Raw genomic sequence first — 22,663 nt, 5'->3', positions numbered from 1 at the left:
AGATTCTTGATCTTTTGTTTTTCCAGATGAATTTTGTTGTTATTTTGTCTGGTTTTGTAAAGTAAGCCTTTGATGCTTTGATGGTTTTGGTGCTTAATCTATAAATTTCATTTAGCTAGTATTGTCATCTTTATTATATTAGCCAAACCCAACCATGAACCACAGATTCCTTTCCAATTATTTATCTTCCTTTTTTTCTTTAAAGAATATTTAATTTTGTATAAATTTTAATTCTTGTGTGTCTTGGTAAGTGGACTTCTAGATATATGTTTTTTTCATTTTGTAAAATTTTGAATGGAATTTTTTTCTATTTGCTAAGTTTTGTTGGTAATATACAGAAAGGCTGGTTATTTTTGTGGGTGTATTTTGTAAAGTGACTTTATTGAAGATAATTATTTTCACTAAATTTTTAGTTGAATCTCTAGGGTTCTCCAAGTAGACTATCATATCTGAAAAAAAAGATAATTTTGTTTCTTCTTTACTATATAATTTCCCCTCAATTTCTTTTTCTTATGTTACTGCTATAGCTAGGGCCCTGGTAGGTAGAGTGCTGGACCTGGAGTCAGGAAGACCTGAGTTCAAATCTGGCCTCAGATAGTCACTACCTGTGTGACCCTGGCAAGTCACTTGCCTCAGTTTCCTCATCTGTAAAATGGGGATAATAGCAGTACCTTCCTCCCAGGGTTGTTGTGATGAGCTTTTGGAAAGTGCTTAGTAAATCTTAAAGCTCTCTTCTACATAAAAATGGTAGTTGTATCCCAGCAACTAATCAAGTCTCCAGATGAGAGAGTGAGCATATGGGGATATTAGAAGAGGGCCTAGGACAGAGCCTTGGGGTGTAATTGTGGGTAATGACAAGATCAAAAGTGGGTGTAGCTGAGGTAGAAGGGAAGAATAGGTCGTGGGAGTTGAGAGGTTAAAGTATTTTGTATTTGTTGGGGTGGGGAGAGAGATTGTGATTCAGGCACTTAACTCATTGAGAAAGGAGAACAGCGACCTGCTGGTAAACATTTAACATCTGTCTCTCTGGCAAAAACAAAGCATATGCAGGACACACTTTTAAATTTAATCTGCAGTATTAACTTTTTTTCTATCACTTTTCAAAGTCTAGACAGTCAACAAAGCAATAAATCAAACCCTGATTTTTAGATATCCACAGGCATCCGGCGGCACTGGGGATGGAGTCCGGAAAACAGTTCAGTTTTAGCCTCAGACACTTACTAGTTGTGTGACCTTGGGCAAGTCATTTAATGTCTCTGCCTCCATTTCCTCATCTGTGAAATGAGGATAATAATAGCGTGGTCTATCTGCCAGGGTTGTTGTGAGGATCAAATGAGGCAGCATTTGTAAAGAGGTCAGCATGGTGCCTGGTGCTAAATCAGGTACTAGATGCTGCTTCTGCTGCTGCTGCTAATGATGACGCTGCAGCTAGGTGGCACAGTGGGTAGAGTGCTGGGCCTGGTGTCAGGACTTCAGATCTGGTCCCAAGACACTTATTAGCTGTGTGACCCTAGGCAAGTCACTTAACCTCATTGGCCTCATTTTCCTTATCTGTAAAATGAACTCAAGAAGGGAATGGCAGACAACTTCAGTACCTTTGCCAAGAAAACCCCAGATGAGGTCACAGAGTCAGACATGACTGAAATGATGAACTACAACAGCAACAACACAACACAACACAACAACAATAATAATTTGAGCCGGCTCTCACACACCCCTGAGTGACAGTATTCTGGCGATTGGGAGATACCAATACCAGCCACCAGGATCAGAATTGGGAGAAAAATTTGGATAGAGTTGATAGCCTAGTGGATAGAGCACCTTGCCTGGAGTCAGGAAGACCTGAGTTCAAATCCAGCCTCAGACACTTCCTGGCTGTGTGACCCTGGGCAACTCACTTAACCCCGTTTGCCTCAGTTTCCTCATCTGTAAAATGAGCTGGAGAAGGAAACGGCAAACTCCTTCATTAGGAATCATGACTGAAAAACGAGTGAACAACAGGAAAACCTCGGGAGGAATGACAGTGATGAGTGATGGGAGTAGGGAGAGAGCCTGGAAGTGACAAAGGGAATATTCTTATATATATCTTGCAGCCAGTGAGTGTGAGAGAAGATAAAACCAATAATGAAAAAATAACAGCCAGGGCTGCTGTGTCATCTGGGGAAGCCAGGTCTCTGAGTGTCAGAGGATGGGGGAGCAGGAGAAGAAGAGGTCTAAGCTGAGGGAAGTTTGTCAGCTATGGAGGAGTTCCAGAGGGACACAGTGGAAGGCACGAGCAGTTTGGAGTGGGGTAATGGGATGTGTGGGCTCGAGAAAGGGGGGAATGAAAGGCTGCGCAGTAGGAGGTGGAGAGGAGGGAAGATGATTCAGTATCACTGAGGCTGGGAGAGTGAGAAGGGGTGGGTGTTTGCTACCCATTGAGGAAATGAGTCCAGCATAAGGGAAGAGACTGGAAGAATTGGGAGTACTTTTGAATGAAAGGGTAGATTCATTTTGAGTCCAGAGTTGAATCCCTGGTGTTTTAATTGCCCAAGAATCTTCCATTTCCTTTTCATGCTTCTTCTTAATCACACAGTACAAATGGGAAAGTATGAATTGAATGGCAGTACTGTATGCAGAAGGAGGATGTCTGAGGATATGCACCCGCAGGGTTTTTAATCTACTTCAGAGATTCTTGTGGCTTTCCTTCCTTCTCTTAACCTGTGGTTATGACTAGAATACACTCCTGACAGCACTGCACTGATTTGGACCTTCAGTGTTTACATCCAAGCCTTGTTATTGCCAGTATGGTAAAAAAAAATCATAAATGCATCTGGGAAACATAGACGTACCAATTCACTTACTTAGTTCTGTAATATTAACTAATTATCAGCAGGTTGTTATGTTTAGTTTTAAGGTAAAGAAAAGCCCAGCAGACTACAACTGAAGAATTCACTTATCCTTCTAGAAGGATTGACAAAGCCTAATTCTCTGAAACCCATTTCTGTAGGGATTTACCTCTCTATTCTAAAAGGTACCAGAAACACTTAAAGTAAGACTTGGCCTTTATTTCATCTTGATGTCTGATTTAATACTACCTGAAAGAATGCCTTGTGGGAGGTGGGCCTGCAATAATTTTTTGGGTTCTGTATCTTTTGTAAGAAGCTCCCAGAGTCGGGGCGGCTAGGTGTAACAGTGAATAGAGCACCGACCTTGGAGTCAGGAGGACCTGAGTTCAAATCTGGCCTCAGACACTTAACACAAAAACTAGCCATGTGGCCTTGGGCAAGTCACTTAACCCCAACTGCCCTGCAAAAAAAAAGAAGCTCCTAGAGTGTGGGTCCCATTATGATTCAGCCCTATGCCTGGTGTGGCAGACGACATATAGGAGGTATTTTAAAATGTTGAAAATCCTTCATCATAGTAAAAGACAAGTCAGTTATAGCATTTTGTGTCCTCAAAATCCTTTCTTGGCAAGCCAAGTTTTTTTGTGTACATCAAACTAGCACCAACATACTTGACTTCCAAAAAATTATTTTCTGATAAAGCTTAACTATAAGCTGCAAAGGATCTGAGATGTTGATCTTTTGCATTCTTGAATATTTGGTTTGAAATGAGTGATATTTTTCTGCTTTATTTTTTTTATTATCTACTACCTCTCCCTCTCTAGAGTACACTATACTAAAAGTATTATCCTTGCCTCAAAATTTTAGTTTCCTTTGGCTTCAGATAAAAAAAAAGGCTTAGACCTTAGTTTAAAAAATGATACATATTTCATGTACTCTCTAACTGAGTGGTGTAAAGGTCTTAAAAATTTAATAAACATTCTATGGGCACATTGAAAGAAATAGAGATCATAAGCTGATTGTTTTTGATGAGCTAATTATAGTGCTGTGGTGTTCGGACTCTTATATTCAATGACATAACCAGTCCTCATTCCTGTGGGATCACTGAGAAAGTCTTTTAGACTGAAATGTTATGTAGTTTTTAATTCAGTCTGTGTTGATCACACAGTGCAGTATGAGGCCATATGGACAATACAATGGAAGCAGAAGACATTGGCTCTTGCTCTTAATCTTACAGTTTAGTTGGAAATAATGCTTAAAGTGACTAGGGAATAATATTAGTAAAAATAGCTAACATTTATATTAGAACTTTAAGGTTTATAAAGTGCTATATACATATTATCACTCTTAGTCCTTACAAGCTGGGGGTGGTAAATAATATAGATATAATTTGTGTAATTTCAGTTGTTGCAATTGTATATTCGACTGATCATGACCCCGATTTGAGGTTTTCTTGGCAAAAGATACTAGAGTGGTATGATTATTCCTATTTGAATTTTATAGATGAGAAAACTGAGTCTAGGAGAGGTTGGGTGACTTGCTCATTGCCCTACAGCTAGTAGGTCTCACAGGTGGGATGTCTCTTCCAATTCCAATTCAGCATTAAAAATGGAATTTTTTTGTTTGTACCGGACCTGTTATTTCACCAGTGCTTGGAAATTTCCCTACCAGCTCAGATCAGCTCTTGCCCTGAAACATGTAATCTTTTTAAAAATTATTATTAATTTATTTTTAACGTTCTTTCCTTTTTAAATTTTGAGTTCCAAATTCTCTCCCTCCCTTCTCCCCCACCTACTAAGAAGGCAAGCAATAGGGTGTCAATTATACGTGTGAAATTCTGCAAAACATTTATTTCCATATTTGCCAGACTTTTTTTTTTTTTTTGCTTTTTGGAGGGAAGTTGGGGTTAAGTGACAGATTTTTTGTAAGTGCAAGGAAAATCAAAAGAGAAAATTAGACTTGAGTTTTCACTCAGAGTTCATCAGTTCTTTCTCCGGAGGTGGCTAGCATTTTTTTTGTCATGAATCCTTTGGGATTGCCTTAGATCATTGCATTGATCAGAATAGCCGAGTCTTTTGCAGTTGATCGTCGTTGTGATATTGCTGTGCTTTCTCGCTTCTTCTCACGTCACTTTCCATCAGTTCATAGAGGTCTTGTGTATTTTTCTGAAACCATTCCTCTCCTTTCTTTATAGCACAATAGTACTTCATCACAGTCATGTGACAACTTGTTTAGCCTTTCCTCATTTGATGCGCATCCCCTCAATTTCCAGTTCTTTGCCACCACAAAAAAAGAACGGCTATAAATTTTTTTGTATGTAAAGGTCCTTTTTCCTTTCCTTTGATCTCCTTTGATACAGACCTAGCAGTGGTATTGCTGGGTCAGAGGATGTGTATAGTATGTACAGTTTTAAAGGGCTTAGTTCTAAATTATTGTCCAGAATGGTTGGACCAGTTCACTACTCTACCAGCAATTTATTAGCATACCTATTTTTCCCTCATCCCCTCCAGCATTGTGTTTGAGTCCAGTTAGCATTTTTCTTTGAGGCTTTGTTTGTAGCTATTTTCACATTGTTGTCTTCTGAGTTTTTGTCTTAATCTTTCCATTGTAGTAGCTTTTTATGGTCACTTTTTTTGTTTTCTCATTTTTGCAGCTTATTTTTCAGCTTTGAACTTCATGTTCAAGGGGCTCTGCTCATCTGTGAGTAGGGAGGCACTGTCCCAAGCTTCAGCTTTTTTTTGTGCTGTTGTTTTCAGAGCTAGTTCTGGGGAGTCTGCCGGTTTTTGGTGCTTCCAGGGCAGTGTGATCCTGGGAGAGGTGTGATCACTGCTCTCCTGATCCGGGCTCTGGTCTTTACCAAGGATGCATCCCTGATCCTCTAGATTTGTCCATGCTAATGCTTCTCTTTGCTTTGGCCCTGTGACCTTGTGATTGATCACCAGTGCTGCTCTCTATTCTGGAACTGTGACCCAGAGCTGCTTATGGGCAGTAGAGTGCCAATGAGTGCCGCCTGAATCCAGTGCCAGCAAAGGGTCCTCTGTAATCTTCTGACCCTTTTACGTTGTCGGGGCTGAGAGCTCTTGGAGCTGTGGCTGCTGTAGTAGTTGGCGTCTTTGCCCATCTGGGCTCTAGACAGCCCTCCCCCAGGCCTCCAGCCCATTGTTACAGACATCTCCTGCCTGCCTCTCAAGTCTTTTTTAGACTGGAAAAATATCTCACTATGACTTCTTGTCGGCTCTGCTGCTCCAAAATATGTTTTGAGGCATTGTTTTAAAGTTCTCTAGAGAGGAATGTTAGGAGAGTTCTGCCGGCTGGCTCTGCCTGAAGCATGCTGCCTGTAACACTGAGAGATTCAACAACTCCAAGGTAGGATTTGAACCCAGGTTTTCCTGACTCCAAGTCACATTCCCTCGGGTGGTTGTCCTTCATTCTCAAAGAGACCAAAATGACATCACTACGCTAGGGTCAGATGACATTAAGTCCAACCGTGAGTGATGAGACTAGTGCAAGCTCAGAATGTTACACCACCGGTCAGGCACAGACAGTCCATGTGAATACTTGGGCATCTCACGTTTCTTTTGAGTTTCAGTTCTGCTTGGCACCTTCTCCGATGTGGGCATGCCATGCTGGATAAGCCTTTGCTGCCGTCTCCCATGTTACACAATCAGTTCCAGAGTTCTTCAGAGAGACCCTGAGAGTGTCCTTGTATCGCTTCTTCTGACCACCATGTCAGTGTTTGCCACAAGCACTCACGGCAAGGCCAGGCCAGGCTAGTGTCCTTTATAGTACATGACAATGATGCAGTAAAAACAGGAACTGTAAAGCATTCCTTCTATAAATCTGGGCTGTACTCTCCCACAGATACAATGTTTATGGGAAGACAGGGTAGGCACAGAGTATGGATGTGGCCAAGTCAACTCACCAGTCCTGGTTCCGCAAGACCTGGAAGTGTTTTCTTTCTTCGTTGAGCCCTCTGCTGCCAGTTTCTTTTTAGACTTGGCATATTTGCTGAATGAATTCCCCGGCCTTACTCCTCAGTGGGTGTCCCTGTTTTAAAAAATTGCATGAATTTGTCAAACATATTTAAAAGAAAACTGGCATATCAGTGTTTGGTAAGAAAATTTTAAAAATTTAAGCTGTTACCTCCAGAATAAAATCTTAAATCCTCTGATGTTCAAAGCCATTCATAACTGAGCCCACTCCTGCCTTTCCGGTCTTTTTACCCCTTACTCTCCAACACATATTCTTTGATTTAGTAGCACTGGCCTCCTGACTATTCCATCTCTCAGCTTTGGGCATTTCTTCTAGTTGTCTCCCATGCCTGGAATGCCTTCCCTCCTCATCTCTGCCTACTGGCTTCACTGACTTCCTTCAGGCCCCAACTAAAATCCCACTTTCTCCCAGAAACCTTTTCTGTACCTCTTCCCACTATTATTTCCAATTTATCCCATATATAGCTTGTTTCTACACAGCTGTTTGCATATTGTCTCCCTCATGAGCTCCTTGAGAACAGGCACTGTCTTTTGCCTTTATTTGTATTGCTAGCACTTAGCATGGTGCTGGCATATAATACGAGCTTAATAAATGTTTATTGACTAGCTGATTGATTGATACTCCCTTAGGGAATATATTGGATGAAGCTGTGAAATTTCTCTACCTAGAGACAGTTAAGTGGCACAGTGGGCTGCATCTAGAGTCAGAAAGACCTGATTTAAAATTTGGCCTCAGATATTTGCTAGCTATATAACCCTGAGCAAATAATTTAATCTCTGTCTGCCTCAGTTTCCTCATCTGTAAAATAGGGATAATAATAGCACCTGCCTCCCAAGGTTGTTGTAAATCGAATTTGTAAAAGCACACAGTAGGTGCTTAATAAATGTTTATTTCCTTTCCCTCCTTCTTTGCATCAGCTCTGCTTTCCCATCTGCTAATAGGGAGAAACCAGCTTGCCAGATGTGCTCTCCTGTGGTGATAGAAACATGATATTTAAAATTTCTCTAAGCAGTCATTCTCATCCCAGCTAGCATTTTCAGTTTTTCTGATTACATTGTCAACACATTATATATAAAAAATGCTTCAGTGAGAGCTAACCCTTTCCTCCCTGTTGAATGGATTCTGTCTTTTACCTTTATCTGTTGTCTGCCTTTCATGGTGATCTCTAAATTGTACCCTAGAACCCAGGTTCTTAACCTGGTTTTCATGAACTTTAAAAAAATATATTTTGACAAAATTACAATATAATTCACTTTTTTCATAATCCTTGTGCAGTATTTTAATTTATTCATTTAAAAATGTTAATGTTGGCTTCACCAGAACACCAGAGGGGTAGAAAGGCGAGGAACTGGTCTCTAACCAGAAGAATGTTGCACACAGTAACAACAGTGATGATCTGCTGTGAAAGACTTGGCTTCTCTGAGTAAGACAGTGATCCAAGACAACTCCAAAGGACTCATGACGAAAAATGCTGTCTGCCTCAGAGAGACCGGTGAACTCTGAGTATAGAGTGAAGCATAGATTTTTAAAAATTTATTGTACTTTAATTTTTTATTTGGTATCATGGCTGATACAGAAATATGTTTCTCATGACATCGCATATATAATGGGTATCACACTGCTTGCTTTCTCAAGAGGTGGGAAAGAGATTGCAGGGAGAGAGAGAATTTGGACTCTTAAAAAAAGAATGTTAGAAAATTAACAAACAGTAAGAAAAATGAATCTGAAAAAGAGAACCCCTTTCGTAGAACATTGTTTTTTCTGAAGATTTAAACCAGTTTTATTTGTTAGTTACAGCTATGATAAACCCTTACAAGGGTTGCTGTGAGGATCAAATATATGAAAATGCTTTGCAAACCTTCAAGTACTATATAAATTCTAATTATTAGTATTATTATTTGTTTGTCCAGACCTGGATTTTATCTGTATAGGGAGTTCAGTGGTGAGAAAAAATCCTCCTACCAATGCAAATCAGCAAATGGTCTGCAGCTTATAGTCTTTTTTAACTTTTTTAATTTTTAAAAATTAAAAAAAATTTTTTTTAATGCAGTTTATATTCTTGGAGAGCTGCTGGAAGCACTAAGAAGTTAAACAACTTTACAAGGGTCACACAGTCAGTATGTATTAGAGGTAGGAGCAGAACCTAGGTCTTCCTAATTCTAAAGCTGCCTTCCTTTCCTCTCCATCACATTGCTTCTGTTCAACCTCGCTTTTAGAATAAATATCAACATTTGTCAGTCAATCACTAAGTATTTATTTTCATTTTTTTGGAGGGGGTAAGGCAAGGCAGCTGGGGTTAGGTGACTTGCCCAAGGTCACACAGTAAGTGTGTCATGTGTCTGAGGCCGTATTTGAACAAAGGTCCTCCTGACGCCAAGGCCGGGGCTCTATTCACTGTGCCACCGAGCCGCCCCAATAAGCATTTATTGAATGATTACTGTGCCTTGTGCTCCTCCCTTGTAGAGAGATAAATACAGTCTAGATCAGCTTATCAGCCTTATCTGAAAATGTACTTATTTTGCACCCATAGTCTCCCACTTCTCTGTCTTTTCTTTCTTTTCTACACTTTCATTCGTCAGCTTTTACGGGTTTAGTTATGCTTTCTATGCAGAGGACTTGCATACATGCGTGCACACACATGAAAGAAACAGACAAGCGTACATGTGTACATGCAGCCTCTTTTTTTTAAATGCCAGTCCTCTATCACCATCTACCTATTGGGCCATTGAAATGAAGTATCCTACTGGCTTATCAAAGTCAGCATGTCCAAAACAGAATTGATTCTATTCTCCTCCTCCTCCTCTCAGCACACTCATCCCTTTTCCAAGCCTCCCTGGTACCTTTGATGGCATCGTCATACCATCCCAGGGACCCAGGCTTGCACTCTCAGTGCCATCTTCCACTGCTCTCGCTCATTCACTGCATGTTTCTGCACCATTCTGCGCCATCTCATCACTTCTGTCAGCGTAGGTCCCCTTCTCTCCGCTCACACAGCTTCTACCCTGGGTCAGGTTCTCACCACCTCGTCACATCTTTCCCTGTTCCAATTCTTTCCCCACACAGCTGTCAAAATGATTTTCCTATAGTGTTCGTCTAACGTGTTGCTGCTCCCCAATACCCTCAGTATACTCCCGTGATTTCCTGTTGACTCTAGAATAAGACATAAACTGTTTTAGGCTTTTAGTAAAGCTATTTACAACCTGGCCCCACCCCTACTTTTTATCCTCATTATAGAACTCCCCTTCCCACCTTCTGGGCAGCCAGATGGCACAGTGGTTAGAATGCTGGGCCTGGAGTCAGGAAGGATTCATCTTCCTGAGTTCAAATTTGGCTTCAAATACTTATTAGCTGTGCCACCCTGGGCAAGTCACTTAACCCTTTTTTGCCTTAGTTTCCTTATCTGTAAAACAAGCTAATGGCAAACCACTGCAGTATCTTTGCCAAGAAAACCCCAAATGAGGTCACAAAGTGTCGGACACAACTGAAAACGACTGTACGTCAACAAATCCCACATTCTACAGTCTAGCCAAACTGGCTTTCTTGGCTGTTTCTCATATAAAATAGCTGAAATTTAAATAGTATTTACTATGTGCCAGAAATTATCCTAAGCCCTTTTCAATGAATAATACTAACTAATGATAGCTAACATTTATATAGTGCTTACTGTTTGTAAGCCCTTTACAATTATTATCTCATTTGATCCTCACAATAGCCCTGGGAGGTAAATAGCAGTAAAGTGACTTACCCAGGATTACACAGTAAGTGTTAGAAGCCAGATTTGAACTCAGGTCTTCCTGACTCTAGGCCCAACCTTCTATTCACTGTGTCACCTAACTGCCCCCATGCCCAAATAGCACTAATCGCTCTTCCATATCCCATCTGTACCTTTGCATTAGCTGTTCCTTATATCTAGAATTCACTCCCTCCCCTCTTTACCTCCACCTCATAAAATCTCTTTCATCCATTAAGACCCAGCTTAAGCTTGCTTCCCATGTGAGGCCTTTTCTGATCCTTGCAACTACTACTGTCCTGCCTCCTTCGACTTCCTTTTACTTATATATCTATACTTGTGTTTCTCTCCCCAGCTCCCCAGCCTGATGGAACCCTAGGGCCTAACACTGTGCCTGGCACAGAGTTGCTTTAGAAATGCTATTCCTTGGAGACAGGAGACATCTTTCACCATCAGCCCTTTGGTAGCGTGATTGGTTACTGCTTTGACCAGAATTATGAAGCTGAACTTTGCTTTTTAGTTACTAATAGATGTAGTTCTTGTAGGGCAGTTCATTGATTGGTGCTATTACCATTCTTGGAAGAGAGGCAGAGGCATTAGATGTTCTTAATTGAAGGTTCAGTTTTATTTGAGCATTCTCAGCTTACTGCTTTTTGGAGGGGTAATTGAGGTTAAGTGACTTGCCCAAGGTCACACAGCTAGTGTTAAGTGTCTGAGGCCAGATTTGAACTCAAGTCCTCCTAACTCCAGGGCCAGTGCTCTATGCACTGTGCTGCCTAGCTGCTCCTTTACTGCTTTTTTCAAAAGTATATACCTGTGTGAGATGAGTGAAAGTATTCTCATAAAATGGAGACAGTCATCAAACTTGAGCTAGGTCCTAGACCTCCCCAAAACCTAAGTTTCGTTTTCTTGTAAATCACCTGATTTGAAATCAGGTGGTATGCCCCTTCCCCTTTGCTTTTTCCTGTAAGGGGTTCTTATGACAGCCCCCTTCTGCTAAATATGCATAATTATAGCTATAAGGCTTTGTATTGGGTAAAGAGGGACTTTCCGGTTTCTAATATAGACTGTGAGGCTATACAGTCCCACCAATGGATTGATGGTCTAGCTGTAGGAGGAGGGTAGTGGGAGGGGGATTTCAGGGTTTTTGGGGTATTTCCTAGAATTGTTTGTGTAAGGGTATATAAATGCTTTCTTGACTCTTGCTGGGTGCCTCCCTATACCAGGCTTGTCTGGAGTAGGTGATGCCCAACTCTTGTGAGACTTGTCTTTAGAATAAAAAGCTTCTGTTTCTACCTGGAGAAACCTCTGAGTTTATTTGGGTAAGGGTCTGTGGGATCTTTATCCCACACATATCTATAGAGGATTTTTAAATTTCACAAGAATTGTAAAGGAACTCAAAGCAATAGTGAGACACTGAAATTTTTAAAGTAGACTAAGAAGAATATTTATTTCATTAAAAAAAATCCCCAGGAGTTTTTGAGCTTCTCTTCCACACAGCCATAGGCTAAGCATTTTATAAAAATCATTTGCCACATGTCACAGTTGGGCTAAAAGGGATATTTTGGGTCCAATATGAGGGTTCAATTCAAAACAAATAAGCAGAAAACATTATTTCAGAGGCTTTTCCCCTCCCCCTTTTGATTAAAGGTACATGATCAAAACTACCCTCTCCTTTCTTTACTCTCTTTTCTCATCATAATGGTATCAGGGAAAATCATTGGATAAATTTGTCTCCAAAATAGCTGTAAGTAAACAGAACAGTGGTCCATTTATTCAGACAATCTGTCTCTGGCTGTGATGAGACAGATTGCACTAATACGCTATAAAACAGTACCCACAACATTATTACTTTCTGATTCTTTCATGTAGCAACCCATCACTAGAAGCTGAAATTTAAGGATTGTAACATATAACAACAACAAAAAAACAATCTCTTAGTTGTTTCCCCAAGTAAAGTTCCATTTACTTCCATAAGTTTTAAATTTTCTCCCTCTCCCTCCCCAAGACAGCTTGCAGTCTGATATGGGCTGTACATATACATTTTCACATTAGTCATGTTGCATAGAAGAATGATAGCGAATGGGAGTAACCATGAGAAAGAGAAAAAAGAGAAAGAAAATAGTCTGCTTCATTCTGCATTCTGACTCTATAGTTATTTCTCTAGATGTGGCTGGCATTTTCCATTGTGTGTCCTTTGGAGTTGTTTTAGGTCCTTGCATTGCTGAGAAGGGCTAACTCTGTCAAAACCAGTCCTCTGAAATAAAGGTTTTTTTTAAAAGCTTTTAAAAAAGATTTGCTAATCATGCCATACAAAATAAGACAGTGGTGGAAACTGCTTAACAGAATAGACAGAGAACTCCACTGGTCCCTACTGAAGAAACTGTTACTTTGGGAGATTCCTCTGTGGACATCTATGGAATGCCATGAATTAGAATCACACAGAATGAGAAGGAATGGGTGGGTCGTGATCCACATGACAGAGTACTCACCCCAAATAAGGAGAATGAAGAATCATGAAACATGCCACAATTTAGGTTGTAGAGTTTGGAGGTTATGGAACCAGAGGGCCTTACAGGAGTTCAGAGTGCAATCCCATCGCTATGGTTCTTAAGGAGCTTGAAGGGGAAGGGACAAGATTAACTATCACTTTGCTATGTTCTTGGGGTCAGTCAGAATCTAGCTAAGCCCATCAGGTTCAGCACCACATTGGATAAATTCAGATCTTGTCCCAAAGTTAGGAGCTGGTCAGGAAACTTAGTGTCAGTAAATGCCTCGAGGAATTCCTTAGTATGAGGAGTGAGGTGAACTTGATCTGAAGGCCATGACAATTCAGGTCAAGTGGTCAAGCCTAAAGTTCTTCCGAGAAATGCGAGAGCAGAGTCCTGCTGCCTGTCTGTTTTTTGGGCTTGCCTCCGTGCTCTGCAGCAGCTCTTCTGCTCTGACAACACTGGTGCCTTGTTTCATCACTTGAAGTACTACCTAGAAAACTGGTTTTGCTAAAATGTATTCAGTAAAATGGTGGCTGTCTCCTTGCTGGAGAGTAAAAACTTTAAGTTAGGGTTTAACATTTGCTGAAATGTGTTCTCTTTTTGTTTCAGATCATCCTTATTTTGTTGCTGTCCAGTTCCATCCTGAATTTTCTTCTAGGCCAATGAAGCCTTCTCCTCCATACCTGGGTCTGTTGCTTGCAGCCACTGGTACACTCAGTGCCTATCTGCAACAAGGCTGCAAACTGTCCCCAAGGTAATTTTTTTAGTGTTTACCACAGTGATACAATTGCTGTTTAATTTCTAGAGCTTTCTCCACCTAACTAATACATAATAGGGCAGTCAGTAAAGACTTGAATTTTTCTTTAGTGGAAGTTACTGTTATTAATAAATTAAAGTTTTCTTTAAAGCCCCATCATGGCACAGAGGTGATTATATATATTTTTTCTTTCATATTTCTGTATTAGCTGTGTTGCAAAAAATAAAAATAAAGACTACATTCTTTTTTTTTTTAAGCAGTTGGAATTAAGTAACTTGCCCAAGGTTACACGGCCAGGGTTTTTTGTAGGTATTAAGTATCTGAGGCTGGAACCGATCCTGGGTCCTCCCAACTCTGGGGCCGGCGCTCTTACTCACTGCGTCACCTAGCCGCCCCTAAAGACTACACTCTTGAAGGCCATGACTAGCACACAAGTTCTGACAGGTTCTCACAAGATGGAAAAAGATGGAGTGCAAACTTGAATAGACTGTATATTAATTTGAGGACCAGCCTAGTTAAATATGGAGAGAGGCTCAACAACTCACAGAGCCCTTTTAAAAATGTGTGTGTATGTTATTTGTAGCTCTAGGTGGTGCTTTATATATAGCACATAAGAAATATTTGCTAAATAAATATCAGGATATGTCTAGTCAGTAGCAGATGGATCATAGTCTGTGTTGGTTATGCCCACATTAGCAAAATGAAAGGTCCCTGAAGTATTACTACCATAGTATTTGTAGTTTTTAACAGATTGATATTTAGACTCATCATTATGAAGTTATTTTCTTCTTCAAAATGACAAAAGGTGGAAATAGTCAATGTTCCACATTATTGGTTGTGGAAAGACAGGAGCATTAATGCTTGGTTGTGGAGCTGTGAATCAGTACAACCATTCTGGAAAGCAATATGCATATAAAGAGACTAAAATGTCCAGGCCCTTTGACCAAGAGATTCCCCTGGTGGGCTCTCACAAAGGCTACATACACACCCAGATATTCATAACCACCCTTTTTTGTGGTCACCAAGAATTGGGCACTATGCATATGACTGACAAGCTATGGTGGTTGATGACAAATGGGAACAGAGAGCACATAGAACTCATTTTGCTTTGGTTTTCCTTGCCAAAGGGATTGATTTTGGGACTGGAAGGGACAAATTATGGTTGAGACCCATAATAATGAATGATGGCATGCTTATCTAATTTGCAAATGACATCAACCTGGGAGGGACCATTAATACTTTGGATTCCAGAGTCAGGATCCAAAAAGACCTTGACAGGCTATAACACTGGGCAAAATCTCATTAGTTGAATATAATGGATTATTGTGCTATGAGAAGTGATGAATGTGATTAATAAAGAAAACGATGGGAAGACTTAGGAACTGATGTAAAATGAAGTGGACAGAGCCAAGAAAACATTATACGCAATGGCTACAACACTATAAATGAAAATCATTTGCCTCTTGTTCGTCATAATTTAAGAATGAAAGGAAAGAAAGGACCCATCTCTAAACCAACCTTTTCTGGGCACGTGTCATTGCAGAGCCCTTGTATTCTGTCCCTCGTTTTCTTTGAAAATGCTGTATCAGCATTGGATCATTTCACTGCTTACGAAGTAAGGCAATGGCTCATCTTTGAGATAACTTGAAATAGGTAGGACATTGACTGAGAGACGTGGATGGCAACGCTCACAGCATCGCAGCTTCAGAAGTAGGAGGAGATTCTGTGCCCTAGTCCAAGACCTGAAATAGAATTCCTCCTAGGACATAGTCAGTCAGTGCTTATGAAACTTTTGCTTGAAGGGAAGCCCTTCCCTAATCCTAAGGCGGAGCATCCATATTTGGGTAGCTCTGCCAGTTAGGAAGGTTTGGTTTTGTTTTTACTGTTGTCAAGTCTAGATTTATCCCTTTGTTACTCCTGCCTACGGCTCTTAGTTCTACTATCTGGGTCAAACATAACCCCCCTTCCATGTAATGGTCCACATACTTGAAGACAGCTATCATATCTTCCTGGAGTGTTCTCTAGGTAAAACATTATGAATTCTTTCTTTTTTTGCTTTTTGGAGGAGGGAAGGCAGGACAATTGGGGTAAAGTGACTTACCCAAGGTCACATGGCTAGTAAGTGTTAAGTGTCTGAGGCCAGATCCGAACTCAGGTCCTCCTGACTCCAGGGCTGGTGCTTTATTCACTGTGTCACCTAGCCACCCCTGAATTCTTTTTTTTTTTTTTAAAGCAATTGGGGTTAAGTAACTTGCTCAAGGTTACACGGCTAGTTATTTTTTTGTGTGGGAGCCAAATATCTGAGGCTGGAACCGATCCTGGGTCTCCCGACACCGGGGCCGGCGCTCTTACTCACTGCACCACCTGGCTACCCCACCATCCCTGAATTCTTCCAACTGATCCTCACATGGTCTGAATTCAAGGCTCCGTCCTCAGGACACTTTCCAGCTTGTCAGTGCCCTTTCTAACATGTGATGTCCACAGCTAAGCACAGCATTTCACAGGTGGTCTCACCAGAGCAGAGCACAGCAGAATTATCATCTTGTTCCTTCACGATGGGCCTCAGTGAATTCAGCTTTACCATGCTGCACACTCACATTAAACTTGTGATCTACTAAAATCCTTAGAACCTTTTTCAGATGAGCTATTGTCTGTGCCTCACTTCTCTTATGCTTGTAATTTTTTAAGCCCAGTGTAAGACTTTGAATTTATTCCTATTAAAATTCAGCTCATTAGATTTTGCCCAGTGTTATAGCCTGTCAGGATCTTTGGATCCTGACTCTGGAATCCAAAGTGTTAATGGTCCCTCCCAGGTTGATGTCATTTGCAAATTGGATGAGCATGTCATTATTCATTATTATGGGTATTAACTCCCTATTTATCCCTTCCAGTCCTCAGATCAATCTGTTTGGCAAGGAGAACAGAAGCAAAATTAGTTTCACCTGCTTTCTGGAGCTTCATCATCTTACCATTCCAGACAGCAGTTTCACCCCTTCTTTGAATCTCCTCTTCACCCTATTTTTACTTTTTAAAAAGTCCCAGTTGTTATCTTTAGCTCTCCTCACCAGACTCTCAGATTAATGACATCCTAAGGTTTTAGTATTCTTGACACTGTTCTTACAGGACCATGCTTATAATACATGCACAACAGATGTAACAAAAATATGTGTGTATGTGTATATAATATATATACTATACATATACACGTATATATAATTAAAAGCATATTAATTATATAGCATATAATTAATATGCTATATACTATATAAGCATATACTATTAATAGCAATTGTTCATTAATAATTTAAGAATACAATATGATACAATATATGGTATGATATGATGTTACCTATGTCGTAGAGTTGTGAGGATGAAGTCATTTGCGGTCCTTAAAATGCTATATAAATGTTAGCTGTGATGATGATGCCACACGTGCCATCTTTTGTTATCTGTCCATGCTTTGATCTCCTGTAGATGTCAATTTATGATCTAAGTTGGTTGATGTTTTTTGTGCATTCCCTTTAGTCTCTTTAGACAACTCTCCTTTTGCATCAAAATTGTTTCTATTTCCTTAGAATTTCATTTCTGAGAGCTTGCCATCCCCCTGGTTTGGAATTCTGTAACAGGATTTTCGTTCATGAGATTTTTTGTGTTTTTCCTTTGAATTTTATTGCTTTCCTAAAACCTAGGGAATGTGTCAGACTGTTCTCAGCTTTCTCCTTTGCTATCAAAAACTGAAGGAGAAAGTGGTCACTTTCCTCATCACTTTCACTCCAACAACCCGTTCCTCTCTATGAGAGGTGGGAATCAGATCAAGAATAAAATGTTCCCTTGTTGCTTCCTCTACCTTTTGAGGGAAGATTATCTCAAAGGAAAGTCAGGAAATTACTAACTGCCCTGCTTCCGACAGCATGAAAGCTTGAGCAGGTACCGGATAACTGAAGTCTTCTTTCACGGTTGTGCTGTGCTCCTGGGGCAGGTTTGTGACCTGTTTCCCAGACTCCTTCTCCTTCTTTTGTCCAAGTGGTCTGTAGTACACTCTGCTGACGATGTCACCTCTGTGTCTAGCCCTGGTGATCTTCAAAACACTCTTCTTCACTTGAGTTTATCTTCTAAATATAAAATGCCACTTCCCCCCTCGCTCACTATTACCTATCCTGTTTCTTTTGAGTGAGGTATACCCTTTCAGAGCCGTATTCTAATCCAGTGTAACAAGCATGGCACTATGCTGGAAACTGGGGACCCAAAACAGTCCCTGGCCTCAGGGAGCTTACATTATTCAGGGACGGTAGGTCTCATTCTAGGAAGCTTCAGTGTTGTCATTGAGGTTACATTTAGTCTGCAGTATTAGGCTCTCTGTTTCTTTTCTTTTTTTTTGCTTTTTGGAGGGGCAGCCGGGGTTAAGTGACTTGCCCAAGGTCACACGGCTAGTAAGTGTTAAGTGTCTGAGGCTGATTTTGAACTCAGGTCCTCCTGACTCCAGGGCCAATGCTCTATTCACTGTGCCACCTAGCTGCCCCTAGGCTCTCTATTTCATCTTGTTTGTTAACTCTTCACTGCTGGGGGAAGGAGGGATAGAAAGTAGAATCTATATAGTGCCCACTTTGTTTCAGATATTATGCTAAATGATTTTTATAAATGTCTCATTTGATCCTTACCACAACCTTGGGAAGTAGGTGCTATTATCATCCCTATTTTACAGTTGAGGAAACTGAGGCAAACAGAGGTTATGTGACTTGGCCAGGATCACACAGCTAGGTAAGTGTCTGAGGCTTGATTTGAACTTAGGTCTTCCTCACACCAGACTCAGCTTGGCCCACAAACGGTCCCCTAAAAGGAGTTAAAGGATGTTGGTTGCATATTCTCTGGCTCATACCCAGATGGTTGATTATAATACCTAGCCTTTATATAACACTTTAAAGTGTGCAAGGTACTTCACAAAATGCCATGTTATCCTCACAGCAACCCTAAAAGGGAGATGCTATTTCAGGCTTATACAAACAAAAGGGGCTTTTCACTTTAAATAAATAAAAAGCCTTTTCGCTTTCTCCCTTCCTTAACTGTCATCATATGTTTTACATGTTACATATTACCTGACTCATATGTGGTGTGAATTATACAGAGCAAACCATTTCCTCATTTAAGAAATTGAGAATAGCACTGACCCTGGAGTCAGGAGGACCTGAGTTCAAATCTGACCTCAGACACTTGATACGTACTAGCTGTGTGACCTTGGGCAAATCACTGAATCCCAGTTGCCTTGCCTTCCCTCCTGAAACAAAAATTGAGAAGTGGTCCCAGTTTTAGAGATCATAATTTACTTTTATTTAGTACTTCTTAAAAAAAAACCCAACACTTTTCTCATAAAAACCCTATTGGAATAGGTAGGGAAGGCATTATTCCTATATCCCAGAGGAGCTGTCCTGACTCCTGGGCTCCTGTGACCCCTGGTGAGAGTTTTGTAGGATTGTGTTTGCTGAGAGCACAGTGGCTTCAGCAGCAGACTGGGAGTTAAGACCTGGCTCTGCTGTTGATCCCACACTGTTTGACCCTGCATACCTCATGTTCTCTGTGTAGAACGAGCTGAGGGGACTAACTGGCTTCGTGGAGCAGTCAAAAATCTGGTCATTTGCAATACAAAGTCATGTAGAGATGTTAAGTCTTATGTGGGTGTGGTGGTTGTCTGCCTCTGTGAGGTTTCTCTCACAGACAGGGAGGGGAAACCTCACAGTCTCTGCTCAAGCCGCAGGACAACTTCCCAGAAAACCACTTGCTTGCTGATGCCCCTCATATGCTCGTGGGGGCACTAGGCAAGCAAATGACTCCTAGAGCTCAGCTCAAAACTCTGGGGTTCATGGATAAGATTTCTTCCTTGGGCCTTTTGTTTGATTAAAGGAAACCCTAGGCAGAAGGAGTGGCAGCTCGGCAGCAGTGCTGGGCCTGGAGGGAGGAAGACTCATTTTCATGAATTCGGATCTGGTTTTGGGCACTAGCTGTGTGACCCTGGGCAAATCACTTAACTCTGTTTGCCCCAGTTTCCTCATTTGTAAAATGAGCTGGAGAAGGAAATGGCAAAGCACTTCAGTATTTTTGTCAAGAAAACACTATGGACAGTATTAAAATGCATGACTTTGGACGATGAGCCCCTCAGGTCAAGCGAAGGCCTGGTGTGCTATGGTCCACAGGGTGTTAGTGCCAACGCAATATTCACAGCACTGATGACCACTTTAGATATGCCAGCTTAGTGCTCAATTGCAAAATATAACAGACTCTCCATATAGAAGACAGAAGCAAAACATTTATTCATATACCAGAAAATTGAATCCCAAAACCAGGAAGCCGATACCATCATAGTAGCAAAGAAGTTAATAAGCCATAACAACACAGATAGTGACAGCATCCTTTAGCCTTCCTACAAACCAACATTTACTCACAAGCCTAACTGTCTCCCTGATATGCATCCTCTCTCCCACCATCTAACTGCTCTGACTCCCAGCTTCCATCCTTCAGCAAACTCCTCCCACCACAGGCTCCATGTGATTACATTCAGCCTGTTAGGGGGCAGGGTGTATCTTCAAAGAAGGGAAGGTCTTTAAATTCCCTTAGGCTTATTAAGGGGCAGGGAAAATTACCATTACCATTACAGGGTCACAAAGAGTTGAACATGACTGAATGACTAAACAATAACAACCAGCTGTAATATATGGCAGCATTTAGGTAGAATTGTAAGTTTTGCAAAACACTTTAGATAGATGATCTCATTTGGTCTGCAGTTTGACCCACTGCAACAAGCTGTTCAAATAAGAACTTTACTGTTTCTTTTTCTTTTAGAATATAATGCTTGGGAGTGATCAGCTGTCATACCCAAGAGCTATATAACATGCTTGCTAGTTCCTGAGTTGGAGGGATTTTGGAAGTACCCTTTACTCCATGCCCTATCCTTTATTTGGAATACTAGATTAATTTTCTAGTTTTGGTGACTGGTACCACTGAAAAGGGCTAGGCTGGGATTATGTATTTATATTTAAAAAAAAATTTTTTATTGATAGCTTTTGTTTTGCATCACCTTTATTTCCAAATATATCCCTCCCACCTACCCCATGAGAGACCCATTCCATGTAACAAAGAATGAAAAACAAAGATTATAAAAATCCCACCACGTTAGCAAAACTAATCAATGTGTCCACCAATTCTGGCAATGTGTGGCATGTTCCACAACTATAGTCCTCAACCTCTGCAAAGGCGGAAGAGAGGTGTCTTTTCTCATCTTTTTTTCTGGGCCAACTTTCTAATAAACAGTATCACAATCTGTGACTCAACCTGAAACTCTAAGATGAATGACTTCCTACAGTGGAGATCTGGTGATTCTCTACCATATTCTAGGATGTGCACAGTTTGGTACCTTTAAGCTGTGAACAGGGGAAGCCGGTCACTTTAGCTAAATACATCTGAGCCTGGAGGGTCTGAATTCAGCCTGAAGAAAATCCTGGTGCTCAGTGCCTTTCACGCTTTTAGACAGAGGAATGTCTTGGAGGTTGGAAGCTGATTAGCTGAGTGCCCAGTTCTTCATTTATCTACAGCATGACATTCATTTTGGTTAGTTCAAAGCCCGTCAGGTGGGGCTGTTCTAAAGGTGTGATAAATCCCCGTAAAATAATCTTAGGCTAGCATTTCTAGACAGTTGGTTTTTCCACTTGTGTTGCATATAGTTGACACACTGAGGCACTATAATTAGTCAAGGAAAGGGTTTCGTGTTCAGACCTTTAAGAAACTGGATCCAGATATTTCATAGTATGATCCTCTTAAAAATATTTTTCTTTCAAGTAAACAAAAATTTTCAACATTCTTTTAAAAACATTTTTAAGTTCCATATTCTCCCTGCTATATTCTCTCTTCTTCCTCTCCTCCTTCCTTGGGAAGGCAAACAGTTTGATACAGATTATGCATGTAATGATCTTTTATACTGCTTTCATTGACTCTCAGTGGATAGAAGATTGCACTTGGAATCAGGAAGTCCTGAGCCCAGATGTGTCCTTATGTAATTATGAGCTGTAAGAGCCTGGGCAAGTCACTTAATTGATGTCTACCTCAGTTTCTTCATCTGCAAGATTATTGGGAAGATCAAATGAAATAATATTTGTAAAGTGCTCTGCATACCTTAAAAGTGCCATGTGAATATTAGCATTGTTATCTTCTCTAAGAGCTAATTGGAGGCAGTTAGGTGCTATAATTGGATAAAGCGCTGAAGTCACAGTGAGGAAAACTAAGGTTCAGAACATGCCTCAGATACTTGCATAACCTTGGACAAGTCGCACAGTCTCAATTTCAGTTTCCTCACCTGTAGAATGGGAATGATAGTAGTCATGATATTTATCTCACATGGTTATTGTGAAGATCAAATGTGATCATGTATGTAAAGTGTGTTCCAGCTCCAAAGCACTACAGAAGTGTCAGTTGTCATAAACACAGAGTGCATGGTGGGGCGGGAGCATTAACACAGTTATTCATGCAGAGACTAGTTCATATCATTGCAAACAACTTCACGGCATCACCACCTTTGCATTTCTCATTCTTTTTGAATGACAATGAGGACACAACATGGTACATGGAAATAGATTATTGAAAGTTTTTGCATTATGGAGCTCTTAAGTCATGGGCAGAGGTAATTCCCATTCTTCCCTGGAGACTCAGACCAAAGAAGGAACAAAGCAGAAGGGCAGAAGTGATCCAAGAGCCGAGTCATTCATTTTCTGGGAAAGCGTTTTGAAAATAAAAAATGGGAAATGGACACGAGAAATGACTGATACTGACTGTAATGATTTCATCCAGAAATTAAACCATTGTAAGTTAATTTCCATAATAAGGA

General features: G+C 40.6%; 1 protein-coding gene across 3 annotated transcripts in view; it reads left to right on the top strand.

The window, feature by feature from the left end:
- Positions 1 to 22,663, top strand: part of CTPS2 (CTP synthase 2) — a 149,022-nt gene that overhangs the window by 110,303 nt on the left and 16,056 nt on the right. For all 3 annotated transcript variants that reach the window (XM_069100689.1, XM_069100688.1, XM_069100690.1), the window contains exon 17: positions 13,650 to 13,794. In XM_069100689.1, coding sequence (XP_068956790.1) covers positions 13,650 to 13,794 — 145 coding nt within the window. The remainder of the gene's footprint in view (positions 1 to 13,649; positions 13,795 to 22,663) is intronic.

Source organism: Petaurus breviceps, unplaced genomic scaffold, assembly GCF_028583685.1.
Source record: "Petaurus breviceps papuanus isolate PSGF00001 unplaced genomic scaffold, PetGlider_PUasm1.0 419, whole genome shotgun sequence".
NCBI classification, from domain to species: domain Eukaryota; kingdom Metazoa; phylum Chordata; class Mammalia; order Diprotodontia; family Petauridae; genus Petaurus; species Petaurus breviceps.
This window is presented reverse-complemented; position numbering and strand designations above follow the sequence as displayed.